Here is a 13785-nt window from a genome sequence, read left to right as displayed (position 1 = left end):
TATCAGTATCAATAATCCTCATGGTGCTTTTGTTTTTTAATTTAAATCCAAATTAGTTAATATATAGTGTAATGATGATTTCAGGAATAGAATTTAGTGACTCATCACTTTTATATAATACCCATTGCTCATCCCAACAAGTGCCCTCCTTAATGCCCATTGCTCATTTACCCCATCCCCTTACCCAGCAACCCACCAGCAAACGTGTTTGTTCTCTATATTTAAGAGTTTCTTGGGGCGCCTGGGTGGCTTAGTTGGTTAAGCGTCCGACTTTCGCTTGGGTCATGATCTCACAGTTCGTGGGTTCAAGCCCCGCATCGGGCTCTGTGCTGACTGCCAGCTCAGAGCCTGGAGCCTGTTTCAGTCTGTGACTCCCTCTCTCTCTGACCCTCCCCTGCTCACGCTGTCTCTCTCTCTCTCTCCTAGAAATAAATTAAAAAAAAAAAAAAGTTTCTTTTGGTTTGCCTCCCTCTCTGTTTTTATCTTATTTTTGCTTGCCTCCTGTGTTCTTCTGTTTTGTTTCTTAAATTCCACTTATGAGTGAAATCATATTCTGGTCGCCTTTCTCTGGCGGACTTATTTCATTTAGCATAATGCACTCTAATTCCATCCACAATGTTGCAAGTGGTAAGATTTCGTTCCTTTTAATTGCTGGGTAATATTCCATTGAATATATATACCGCATCTTCTTTATCCATGCATCAGTGGTTGGACATTTGGCCCTTTCAATACTTTGGCTATTGTTGATAGCAATGCTGTAAACATTGGGGTGCATGTGCCCCTTTGAATCAGTGTTTTTGTATCCTTTAGATACAAATACCTAGTAGTGCAATCGCTGGGTTGTAGGGTAGTTCTATTTTTACTCTTTTGAGGAACCTCCATACTGTTACAGCGAGGCTGCATCAGTTTTCATTCCCACCAGCAGTGCAGAAGGGTTCCTCTTTCTACATATCCTCACCAACATCTGTTGTGGCCTGAATTGTTAATTTTAGCCATTCTGACCAGTGTGAGGTGGTATCTCATTGTGGTTTTGATTTAAATTTCCCTGATGAGTGATGTTGAGCATCTTTTCATGTGTCTGTTAGCCATCTAGATGTCTTCTATGGAAAAGTGTCTATTTATGTCTTTTGCCCATTTCTTCACTGGATTATTTGTTTCTTGGGTGTCGAGTTTGATAAGTTCTTTATAGATTTTGAATACTACCTTTATCTGCTATGCGTTTTGCAAATATCTTCTCCCATTCCATCAGTTGCCTTTTAGTTTTGCTGATTGTTTTTGTCTTTGTGCAGAAGCTTTCTATCTTGATGAAGTCCCAGTAGTTCATTCTTGTTTTTGTTTCTTTTGCCTCTGGAGACATGTCAAGTAGGAAGTTGCTGTGGCCAGGGTCAAAGAGATTATTACCTGTTTTCTCCTCTAGGATTTTGATGGCTTCCTGTCTTACATTTCAGTCTTTTGTCCATAGAACTAATTTTTGTGATGTATCACATTGATTGATTTGTGGATATTGAACCAGCCCTGAATCCCAGGAATAAATCCCACTTGATTGTTGTGAATAATTCTTTTAATGTAATGTTGGATCAGTTTGCTAGTATCTTGTTGAGAATTTTTGCATCCATGTTCATCAGGGGAATTGGTCTGTAGTTCTCCTTTCCAGTAGGAGCTCTTTGTCTGGTTTTGGAATCAAAGTAATGCTGGCCTTGTAGAATGAGTTTGAAAGTTTTCTTTCCATTTCTATTTTTTGGAACAGGTTTAAAAGAATAAGTGGTAACTCTTCTTTAAATGTTTGGTATAATTCCCCTTGAAAGACACCCAGCCCTGGACTCGTTTTTCGGGAGATTTTTGATTACTAATTTAATTTCTTTACTTGTTATGGGTCTGTTCAGATTTTCTATTTCTTCCTGGGTTAGTTTTGATAGTTTATGTTTCTAGGAATTTATCCATTTCCTCCAGATTCACCAGTTTGTTGACATATAATTGCTCATAATATTCTCTTATTATTATTTTTTTTATTTCTTTGGTGTTGGTTGTGATCTCTCCTTTTTCATTCATGATTTTATTTGGGTCCTTTCCTTTTTACATTTTGATCTGTCTGGGTAAGGGTTTATCAATTTTCTTAATTCCTTCAAATAACCAGCTCCTGGTTTTACTGATCTGTTCTACTGTTTCTTTGATTTTGACATCACTGATTGCTGCTCTCATCTTTATTATTTCCTTTCATTTGCTGGTTTGGGGCTTTATTTGTTCTTTTTCCAGGTCTTTAAGGTGTAAGTTTAGGTTGTGTATTCGAGACCTTTCTTACCTTTTTAGGAAGGCCTGGATTGCTATGTACTTACCTTTTACAACTGCCTTTACTGCATCTCAGAGTTTTTGGGCTGTTGTGTATTTATTTTCATTGACTTTTATGTACTGTTTAATTGCCTCTTTAATTTCTTGGTTAACCCATTCTGTAGTAGGATGTTCTTTAATCTCCAAGTATTCGTGGTCTTTCCAAATTTTTTCTTGTGGTTGATTTCAGTTTTCATAGTGTTATGGTCTGAAAATATGCAAAGTATGCACTTGATCTTTTTGTACTTGTTGAGAGCTGATTTGTGTCCCAGTATGTGGTCTAGTCTGGAGAATGTTCCATGTGTAGTCGAGAAGAATGTGCATTCTTCTGCTTTAGGATGTAGTGTTCTAAATATATCTGTTAAGTCCTTCTGGTCCAGTGTGTCATTCAAAGCCATTGTTTCCTTGTTGATCTTCTGCTTGAATTATCTGTCCATTGCTGCAAATAGGGTGTAAAAGTCCCCTACTATTTATAGTATTATCAATGAGTTTCTTTATGTTTGTGATGAACTGATTTATATATTTGGGTTTTCTACGTTTGGATCATAAATGTTTACAGTTGTTAGATCTTGATGGATAGACCCCTTACTTATGATATAATGCTTAATGCTCTTCTTCCTCTCTTGTTACAGTCTTTATTTTAAAATCTAGTTTGTCTGATACAAGTATGGCTACTCCAGTTTTCATTTGACAACCATTAGCATGATAGATTATTCTCTATCCCCTTACTTTCGATCTGCAGATGTCTTTAGGTCTAAAATGAGTCTCTAATAAGCAGCATATAGATGGGTCTTGTTTTCTTATCCATTCTGATACCTTGAGTCTTTTGATTGGAGCATTTAGTCCGTTGACATTTAGAGTGAGTACTAAAACATACAGATTTACTGCCCTTGTGTTCTCTGTAGAGTTGTTGCTTCTGGTAATGTTCTCTAGTGTTTTCTAGTTTTTGTTGCTTTCGATCTTTTTTGTTTTGTCTTTTCTCCACTCAAAGTGTCCCTCTTAAAATTTCTTGCAAGGCTTTAGTGGTGATGAACTCCTTTAGTTTTTATTTGTCTTGGAAACTCTTTATTTCTCCTTCTGTTTTGAATGACAGCTTTTCTGGATGAAGATTTCTTCACTGCATAATTTTCCGATTCAGCATGTTGAATATATCCATCCACTCCTTTCTGGCCTGCCAAATTTCTGTAGATCTGTCTATTGCAACCCTGAGCTATCTTTCCTAATAGGTTAAGGACAAACTCAAATTATGCAGATTGTTGCATTAATCAGCTGATCAATTTCTTACGTGTTCAAAATAGTTTGGTGCTGATCTAGCTGCATTCAGGGATGAGACAAGCTCAGGATCTCCGTGCTGCTCTGCCTTCTTTATTCCTCCTCCCTCCTTAGTCTTTTTAAAAAGTATGAGTAGTTATTAGAAAAATATATTGTCATAGGAGCCATCTTGACGAGATGTAACAAATTCTTCAAAATATTTTGTACACATAAATCATACTGTTTTTGAAGTAATTTAAATGTTAATTAAATAAGAGTTTTCCTCACAAAGTAATTCACTTAGTATTGAAATTTATGCAATATGAAAATATTTTTCTTTTTATAAAACAAAAGTGCCTTAAAAGTTACTAATTTTTAGTGTGTAATTCAGTTTTTTCTCTTGACTTGCTCTATGGCAGCTGTTCTTAAAGTGTTGTTCAGAGAGTATGGAAGGTCACACCTACTTTCATAATTATAGTTTACTGTTTTCTTTTTATTTATTTATTTATTATTTATTTTACAAATAGTTTATTGTCAAGTTGGTTTCCATATAACACTCAGTGCTCATCCCCACAAGTGCCCCCCTCCATGCCCATCTCCCCACTCCCCTCTAGTTTACTGTTTTCTTAAACTCTTTTTCGGATGAGTATGCAGTGGTGTTTTCCAGAAGCTGATGATATGCAAGAACACAACAGTAGGTTGAACACAGAAGTAGATAATGTGGATCTAGCTATCCCCTTGTTGAGCCACACATTAAGGAAATTTATAAAAATATAAAATAATACCATTCTTCTAAAACATTTTTTATTTTGGAAAATGAACTTATTTTTCATAAAATTTTATTTATTATTAACCTATGATTACTTTATTATCTGTAAGGGATTAGTATGTAAATATTTTTAAATGTTGCCAGTTTTCACTTCAAATATGATAAATTTTATTAGAAATTCACTCTTCTTCCACTGTTGTGATAAATTATTGACTCTCTAAGGGCACCTGGGTCGCTCAGTCAGTTAAGCAGCTGACTTTGGCTTTGGTCATGATCTCACAGTTTTTTAATTCAAGCCCTACATCGGGCTCTGTGCTGACAACTCAGAGCCTGGAGCCTGCTTCAGATTCTGTATCTCCCTCTCTTTCTGCCCCTCCCCTACTCACACTTGGTGTCTCTCTCTGTCTCTCAAAAATAAACATTAAAAAAATTAAAAATAATTCTTGACTCTTTAATACTCAGGTGCTTATTTATTTTTTATGCCATAGAAGTTACAATTTTATTTTTTCTCAAAATTATCATCCTAAATATTGGATATTAATTTTGTGAACCTAAACGATTATGCATGTCTTAATTACAGATTGCAAGTACAAGAAAACAGTATAATGTACAGATTTCTCAACTAACAGAAGAACTTTCAGCCCTTCAAATGGTAGGTTAGAAGACTGTATTGATATTTTCTTCTGGATATTGCCTTTTTTTTTTTTTTTAATGTTTATTTACTCACTTTGAGCAAGAGAGTGAGAGAAAGACAGAGCGAGCAGGGGAAGGGCAGAGAGAGAGAGAGAGAGGTAGAGAGAGCATCCCAAGCAGTCTCCGTGCTGTCAGTACAGAGCCTGACACGAGATCATGATCTGAGCTGAAACTAAGAGTTGGACGCTTAACCAGCTGAGCCACCCGGGCAACCTGAATATTGCTTATTTTAAAGACCAGGATACATTTTAATATATCTTACAATGCACATTCTTCTCCATTCAGAAGATACTTATTAAACCAGGAACTATGCTAGATGCTAGGAAAAGATTAAAAATCAAGACAAACACGTTAACTGTAATCTTGGAGACTGTGGTCTAGGAGAGAAAGATAGATTGCATTTATCACATTTTACTATTACTTTTTTTGACAATGCACAGCGTGCTGTTAAGCACTCATCTGCAGCTGCTACCACATACTAGGTTCATCTGGGAGTAGGGAGAAATATGCCAGTGGGATAGAAGAAAGACAAGCTTCCCAAAAGAAATAAGTACTGAAGAATAAATAGGCAAAGAGGAGAAAGGAAAAAGAGTACTTGTTTGACTAGAGGTGAGATTAAATATGTAAATTTAACATTAAGATTTGATGGAATGGAATTTAATAACCTTGATTACAGAGGAATGAACGTGCAAGAATTTTCAGAGATTGGGAAGATATTTTCAACTTCACAAACTAATCCTTTCTGAATCTGTATATCACTTTTAATGCTGACTACAAAACTCAGCAACGAATTATGTCTTGTAACAAATATGTTACATTATGTTAGTTCTCTCTCTTTCTGTCTCCTGTCGCCTTTCTTCCCTCCTCTTCTCTCTTTCCTTATAAAATCTTATTTTTCCAATTAGATTATAAACACCTTGAAGTAGAAAAGTCTTATGCCTTCTTTTATCTTCATTGCCTAACACAATGTTTTCACAGTATGTATTTTAATAAATACTTATTGACTTGTCGGAGACCGGCTCCGGCTGGGGTCCAGGCGTCCCTGAAGGATGGACAGTGTCAGCGAGAGAGGGGTGAGAGAGGCCCGAGAGTCTTTCTTGTCACCAGGCAGGCATCCCCGCCCTGACTGGGGCTCAACTTTATTTTATAAGTGTTTGGGGGATGGCAGAGAAGTGTCATTTGCCTTAGACAATGATTTCTGATGACAAACTTCTTTGATATGTAAGAATTTCCCAGAACATAGATTTGTAGAAGACTTCTGCATAACCTTTATCAATAGTGAGATAGGTGATTTAGATGCAGCATATCAGACAATGTTTTTAGCCTAAAAGGGTGAGGTTACTTCTCTGTGAGCAGGGGTCAAACAGGTCTTTCAGGAGACACCTCTGCTCCCATAATCACAAAAGAAGTTCCTCAAGAGGTTCCTCCACAGGGAGCAATCAGCATATTCAAAGCCAGAATAAGTCACTCCAAATACTTGATAATAAATGCCTTGAGGTGGGGGGCGGCCAGTTCTCCAGGCAGAAACAATTGGGTGGGGGTGGATATCTACCCTTAACTCTAAATTAGGCTCTTTGTCTCAGGGCTAGACTCAAGCCCCCTTTATTATGTAAGTCTTGGATCTGCAAGGCCCTTAGGAAGAGCCTTTTAACAATCATCCACAATGTTTTCATCTGAAATCTCTTTGGAAATGGCAGGAATATGCCTTTCCTTATGAGCAATCTGTGTGGGGAATATCGGTCTGATCTGGAATATTGTGAGGCCTGGTCAATACCAGCAGCCTCATTTCCAGTATTAGCCAGTAGTAGCAGAAGGAGATACCAGTTTTCATTTCTCATGGCAGGAGCTGTGCAAACGCTGCCATTTCCTCGCTGTGACTGTCATCCAGCGAGGGCAGTGTGGCTCCCAGCATTGACTCATATTTAAACAACTCTGAAGGAAAGAACAGATCTTTTTCCACATTCTGCAGACTCTGTAATGTACGTAATGAGACTTTAGTCTACACTGTGTACAGATCTTGAGAGTAATAGAATAAAAAACAGTGTTATTTTTTTGTTTAATATTATTTGTTTGAAGAATGTAGGATCATTAAGTAAAATTAATGGGATGCAGTGTGGCCAAATAGTCATGTCTAATTCTTTTTTGTTTTCAAGTTTTACTTCCTCTTCTATTACCTCGCTGTTTTGCTTGTTCTCTTACATGGACTGATTTAGCTATGTCCGGATTGACAGTTTAGAAGAAAGTCTTACCCCAGTCCAGGATCATTTAATGGCTTGTAAACGCGGGAAGGACAAGAACATTATTTCTTTCCGTTTTCCCAAAAGAATGTGTGTTAGATAATATCTACAAGGCTTTTAAAAATAATTCTTAATTGTGTAACAACCAGAGCTATATAAACTCAATCTAGAGCAAAATATTGTATTTCTTAGGATTTATAGTGAAACAGTTATACTACATAGCTAAATGGATTTTTCTAGAGATATTAAATATTAGGTGATATATTGATTCCATGGGGAACTATACTGAATAATTGAAAAGTGTTTGAAATATTAAACATTAAGAAATATGTTTGAAGGAAGAATGTTCAACTACTTTATAAAGCAGATTTTCTTAGGTAACTCAGAAACTCAGACTATGGTTTGAGACATAATAACCTGATACTGGCTATTGATTTGTATTCATAAGTACCAATTTTATCACCTGTACCATAAACATGAAGTCAAGGAGGGAAGTTAAGTATACTTAGCCAACCCCAACTAAGTTATGCTTGCAGGAAGGAGAAAAACTTGTACTTTAAAATAGTGTGCAGATTTTTTTTGGTAGATTTTAGAAAAGGCCAGAGCCAGTCTACCTCTGCCCACATGTCTCCCTTTGGAGAGCAACAGAGCTTTTATTTCTCTTACAGTTTCTCTTAATACTCAAGGTTTTAATTCGGCCAAATAAGAGAGAGTACTTTTAATCTACAGTAAATAGTGGGGCGCCTGGGTGGCTTAATTGGTTAAGCATCCAACTCTTGATATCAGCTCACGTCATAATCTCATGGTTCATGGGATCAAGCCCCACTTCAGCTCTAGGCTGACAGTGTTGAGCCTGCTTCAGATTCTTTATCTCCTCTCTCTCTTCCCCTACCCTGATTTCTATCTCTCAAAATGAATAGAATGAACTTTAATCTACAGCAAATAGTAAAAAGACTGGTTATAAATGCCCATATTTTATACAAATAAAATGAAAAATTCAATATGATCTTTTTTGGATATGTGAATTTTTTAGAAGTCTAATTTTGAATCTCCATGTGCATGGGTATTTAGATATCTTTTTATTATTGGTTTCTAATGTAGTTAAATAGGAGCCATAGCTTATAGTCTGTATGATATTGATCCTTAATATTTGTTGTCATTTTCTTTATGGTACACTGTAGGGTGTGATTTTGGAAATACTCCATGAGTACTTGAAAAAATGTCTAGTATCACTTGATCATATCATGCCCAAAAGGTAGGAATGTTGGTGGTGATTAATAGCAAATATCCATGAAGTCTTTTTAATAATAGTAATTTTAAATACTTTCTTTTTTTGAATACTGAGAACAAACTAAGGGCTGACGGGGGGAAGGGGGGAAGGGGAGTGATAGGCATGGAGGCGGGCACTTGTTGGGATGAGCATTGGGTATTATATGGAATCCAACTTGACAATAAACTGTGAAAGAAAAAAATAATAAATTCTTTAGTATTACAGTGAATTTTTAATAGAATTAGTATATTTCTCTATAAAGGTTTCAACTTTCTGTCTCATTTTAACTTTGTTATTTGAGGTTAACCAAATATTTTTTTCAGTCATCATTTGGCAGTGAAATAGTGGATTGGGTGTAGAGAGATGCGTAGTGTATAATATACCATTCTTTATATGCCATTCACCAGATTCAGAAGTGTGATCCAACCTTGTTATTAATATCTACATTAAAAAATTACATGGGAATCATATCACCAGCTGTAGAAAAAGCATTTGAGAAAATCCAACCCCCATTTCATGATAAAATCTCTCAGTAAACTAGAAACAGAGGAGAACTTCCTCAACTTGATAAAGAATATCTACAAAAAGCCTACAGCTGTGAAACCAAAAGCTTCCCCACTAAGATCAGGAACAAGGCAATGTTGTGTCCTCTTACCACTACTTTTCAACATCATACTGGAAGTTCTAGCTAATGCCATTTGGAAGGAAATAAAAGTTATATAGATTGGGAAGGAAGAAATTTGTTTGCAGATGACATGATTGTCTATGTAGAAAATCAAAAAAAGGGGAGGGGCATCTGTGTTGTTCAGTCAGTTGAGCATCTGACTCTTGATTTCAGCTCACGTCATGATCCCAGGGTCGTTGAATCATGCCCCATGTCAAGCTCCACGCTGAGCATGGAGCCTGCTTAAGAATCAGTCTCTCCCTCCCTCTCTCTCTCTTTCCCTCTTCTTCTGTTCCTCTTCCCTTCTTGTATGCTCTCTCTCAAAAAATAAAAGTAAAATCCCCCAAAACTCAAAAAAATAAAGAAGCATGGAACAAAGAAGCAATTATAGCATAGTAAGGTTGCAAGATGCAGAGTTACTATACAAACGTCCATTGTTTTCCCACACACCAGCAATGAACAAGTGGAATTTTAAATTAAAAACACAGTGCCAATTACCTTAGCATATAAAAAAACATATATATCCAACAAAATATAAAATCTATGTGAGGAAAACTCTGATGACAGATATCAAAGGAGAAGTAAAAGAAGAAATAATCCGTGTTCAAAACTCACAGTCAAGATGTCAGTTCTTCATAGCCGGATCCATAGATTGAATGCAATCCCAGCCAAAATCTCAGTAAGTTATTTTGTGGATATTGATAAACTGATTGTAAAGTTTATCTGGAGAGACAAAAGACCCAGAATAGCCAACACAATACTGAAGGAGAGGAAGAAAGAGGACTAACACTACCAGATTTCAAGACTTACTCTAAAGCTATAATAATCAAGATAGTGTGATATTGGTGAAAGAATAGACAAATAGATCATTGAAATAAAATATAGAACCTAGCATGGAGTAAAATATAGACCCACATAAATACAGTGAGCTGATCATTGACAAAGAAGCAAAGGCAAGACAGTGGAGCAAAAATAGTCTTTTTAGCAAATGGTGCTAGGACAATTAGACATTCACATGTAAAAGAATGAATCTAGACACATCCTCCACAAAAATTAATTCAAAATGGGTCATAATCCTGGGGCGCCTGGGTGGCTCAATCAGTTAAACGTCTGACTTCGGCTCAGTTCATCTCACTGTTCGTGAGTTTGAGCCCCACATTGGTCTCTGTGCTGACAGCTCAGAGCCTGGAGCCTGCTTCAAGTTCTTTGCCTTCCTCCCTGTCTGGCTGTCCCCTGCTCATGCTCTGTCTCTCTCTGTCTCTCAAAAATGAATAACCCTAAATGTAAAACACAAAACTATAAAATTCCTAGGAGACAACAGAGAAGAAAACCTGAATGATCTTGAGTTTGATAATGAATTTTGGGATACAACATCAAAGGCATGATCAATGAAAGAAATAATTGATGAGTTTGACTTCATTAAAATGAAAAGTTTCTCTGTGAAAGATACTGTCAAGAGAATGAAAATTCAGACCACAGGTTAGGAGAAAATACTTGCGAAAGACATAACTGACAAAGGACTGTTATCCAAAATATATGAAGAATTCTTATAACTCAACAATAAGAAATCAGCTCAATTAAAAAGTAGACCAAAGACCTTGACAGATACCTCACCAAAGAACATATACATATGACATATAAGCATACAGAAAGATGCTACACATCATATGTTACCAGGGAAATGCAAATTAAAGTAATAATGAGGTGCCACTCATTACACCACGTATGTACCAGATATGCCTGTTAGAAAGACCAAAATCCAGAACCCTGATAGCACCAACCTCTGGGGAAAATGTGGATCAACAGGAATTCTCATTCATTGCTTATGGGAATTCTAAACGGTATAGCAACTTTTGAAGGCAGTTTGATGGGTTTCTTAAAAAATTAAATATACTCTTAACATATTTTCCAACAATTGCACTCTTCTGTATTTATCCAAAGGAGTTGAAAACTTATGTCCACATAAATAACCTCAACATGGATGTTTATTGCAGCTTTTTTCACAGTTGCCAAAATTTGGAAGCAACCAAGATGTCCTTTAGTTAGGTGACAGTTATTTAGCACTAAAAAGAAATGAGTTATCAAACCATGAGAAAATCTGGAGAAAACTTAAATATATATTATTAAATGAAAGAACCTAGTCTGAACAGATTTTTAGGACAGTATAACTACTCTGTATGGTACTATAATAGTGAATAAGTGAATAAGTGTATAAATGTGTCCAAACTCATAAAATGTACAGCACCATGAGTGAACTATAATGTAAGCTATGGACTTTGAGTGATAATATTGTGTCAGTATAAGTTCATCAGTATTAACAAGCATATAATTACAATGAGAGATGTTGAAATTGGGGGAGGGCTTTACATATTATGAGGGCAGGAAGTATAGCAGAAATCTCTGACTTCTCAATTTTTCTGTGAATCTGAACTGCTCTTAAAGTATTCTATTAAAAATCACATGAGACAGCAACATAGGAGAAATTCCAGATATCACACCATAAAACTACCTTTTCATAGATTAGCGAACTTAATATATGAACATATATGCAATGTTTAAAGTTTCATTTCCTGTACACTAATAGTTCTGTCTTAATGAAAGATAAATTTAAAATTTTTTTTAATTTTTTTTAATGTTTTTTATTTCTAGGAGAGAGAGAGAGACAGCGTGAGCAGGGGAGGGTCAGAGAGAGAGGGAGTCACAGACTCTGAAACAAGCTCCAGGCTCTGAGCTGGCAGTCAGCACAGAGCCCGACGCGGGGCTCGAACCCACGAACCGCGAGATCATGACCTAAGCGAAAGTCAAAAGTCGGACGCTTAACCGACTAAGCCACCCAGGCGCCCCAATGAAAGATAAATTTAGATTAATCATCTGATTTGTAACATAGGGTTAAGATCTTCGTTATAATCAGAATTCATTTGGGGAGGGGTCACAACTTAGAAGCTTATTTTAAAACTTAAAAGCATTTTGGTACACAGTAGCTTTATAAAATAAAATTATGTAAAGTTATACTGGGGACACCTGAATGGCTCTATTGGTTAAGTGTCCCAATTCTTTTTTTTTTTATTAAAAAAAATTTTTTTAACGTTTATTTACTTTTGAGAGACAGAGCATGAGCAGGGAAGGGGCAGAGAGAAAGGGAGGCACAGAATCTGAAGCAGGCTCCAGGCTCTGAGCTGTCAGCACAGAGCCCAATGCAGGTCTCAGACCACAGGCTGCAAGATCATGACCTGAGCCAAAGTCGGAGGCTTAACCAACTGAGCCACCCAGATGCCCCGAGTGTCCCAACTCTTGATTTCAGCTCGGATCATAGTCTTACAGTCGTGGGATCCATCCCTGCTTAGGATTCTCTCTCTCTGCCCCTCGCCCACTCACAGGTGCACATGCTCTCTCAAACATTTTCAAAATAAAAAATAAAATAAAGTTATGCTAAAGATAATTGAATATTAATTGGTAGTGTACTGCCAGGAAGCAGGTTCATCCAAAGCATAATCTGCAATTAACAGAAAATAATCACACCCATTCTCAAAAATAAATAAATAGTTGTGAGGAGCCAGCCATGATAATGGTTGCGTTTAGTTTAGTCTCATTTGCAAAAATTGAATTTTATTAACTGATTGATACTCTTGCTCAGTTTTACTGATTAAAGCCTTCTGAGGAGAAATGTTTTAAAAAATGTTTTTTAATGTTTATTTATTTTTAGAGAGAGACAGAGTGCAAATAGGGGAGGGTCAAAGAGAGACACACACACACACAGAATCCAAAGCAGGCTCCAGACGCTGAGCTGTCAGCACAGAGCCTGACGTAGGGCTCGAACCTACAAACTGTGAGATCATTACGTGGTCCGAAGTTGGCCGATTAACCGACTGAGCCACCCAGGTGCCCCAGGAGCAGAAATGTTTAATGATCATGCCAATAAAATTTACTATGTCCATTGGCTGTTTATAAGTTTTGCAAAAANTTTAAAAAAATTTTTTTAAATAATATATTTAAAAAAAAAAAAAAAAAAAACAAAGTTTTCAAATTTATATACACATGTGCTTTTTAGGCCACAGGTTATCCTCAGGATATTGTGTCACTGTCCAGTTCTGTGTTCCCTTTTAAAATAAGTGAGAAGGGGATAAGTGTCTGCCTCCTGATTTCCACTCAGGCAGTTCATGAGTCGGGCTTCAGGCTGATAGCATGGACCCTGCTGGGATTCTCTCCCTTTCTTTCTGCCCTTCCACTGCTTACTCATGCATGCATGCTTGCTCTCTCTCTTTCTCAAAATAAATAAACGTTTTTTAAAAATTAAAATACATGATAAGAGTATATGAATAAAACTAGTATGAGAAAGGGGTCTTTTTTTGAATCCCTCAATCTCTGTCACCAATTTAGTATGTTTACTTAGAATTCCTTGACATTCTTTGCTGGAGGCAATTTCTGAAATCCTGAGATAGGCAGCTCTTTGAAGAATAAAGTTTTTTGCTTTTGTTTAATAATCAATATGGTCATGCTCTATTGATAGGGTAAGTATGGATTCTTATTATGAACAAATCATTTTACATACCCACTTTTTCCTTAAGGTTTTGCAAAT

General features: G+C 36.5%; 1 protein-coding gene across 1 annotated transcript in view; it reads left to right on the top strand.

Moving 5' to 3' along the window:
- Positions 1-13785, top strand: part of SCLT1 (sodium channel and clathrin linker 1) — a 194818-nt gene that overhangs the window by 123013 nt on the left and 58020 nt on the right. The window contains exon 14 of the mRNA XM_077767069.1: positions 4926-4997. Within this exon, the coding sequence (XP_077623195.1) occupies positions 4926-4997 (72 nt within the window). The remainder of the gene's footprint in view (positions 1-4925; positions 4998-13785) is intronic.

The sequence above is a fragment of the Crocuta crocuta genome, unplaced genomic scaffold, assembly GCF_008692635.1.
Source record: "Crocuta crocuta isolate KB4526 unplaced genomic scaffold, BGI_CrCroc_1.0 scaffold120, whole genome shotgun sequence".
NCBI lineage: Eukaryota > Metazoa > Chordata > Mammalia > Carnivora > Hyaenidae > Crocuta > Crocuta crocuta.
Note: the sequence above shows the minus strand (reverse complement) of the source record. Positions and strands in the feature narration are given on the sequence as shown.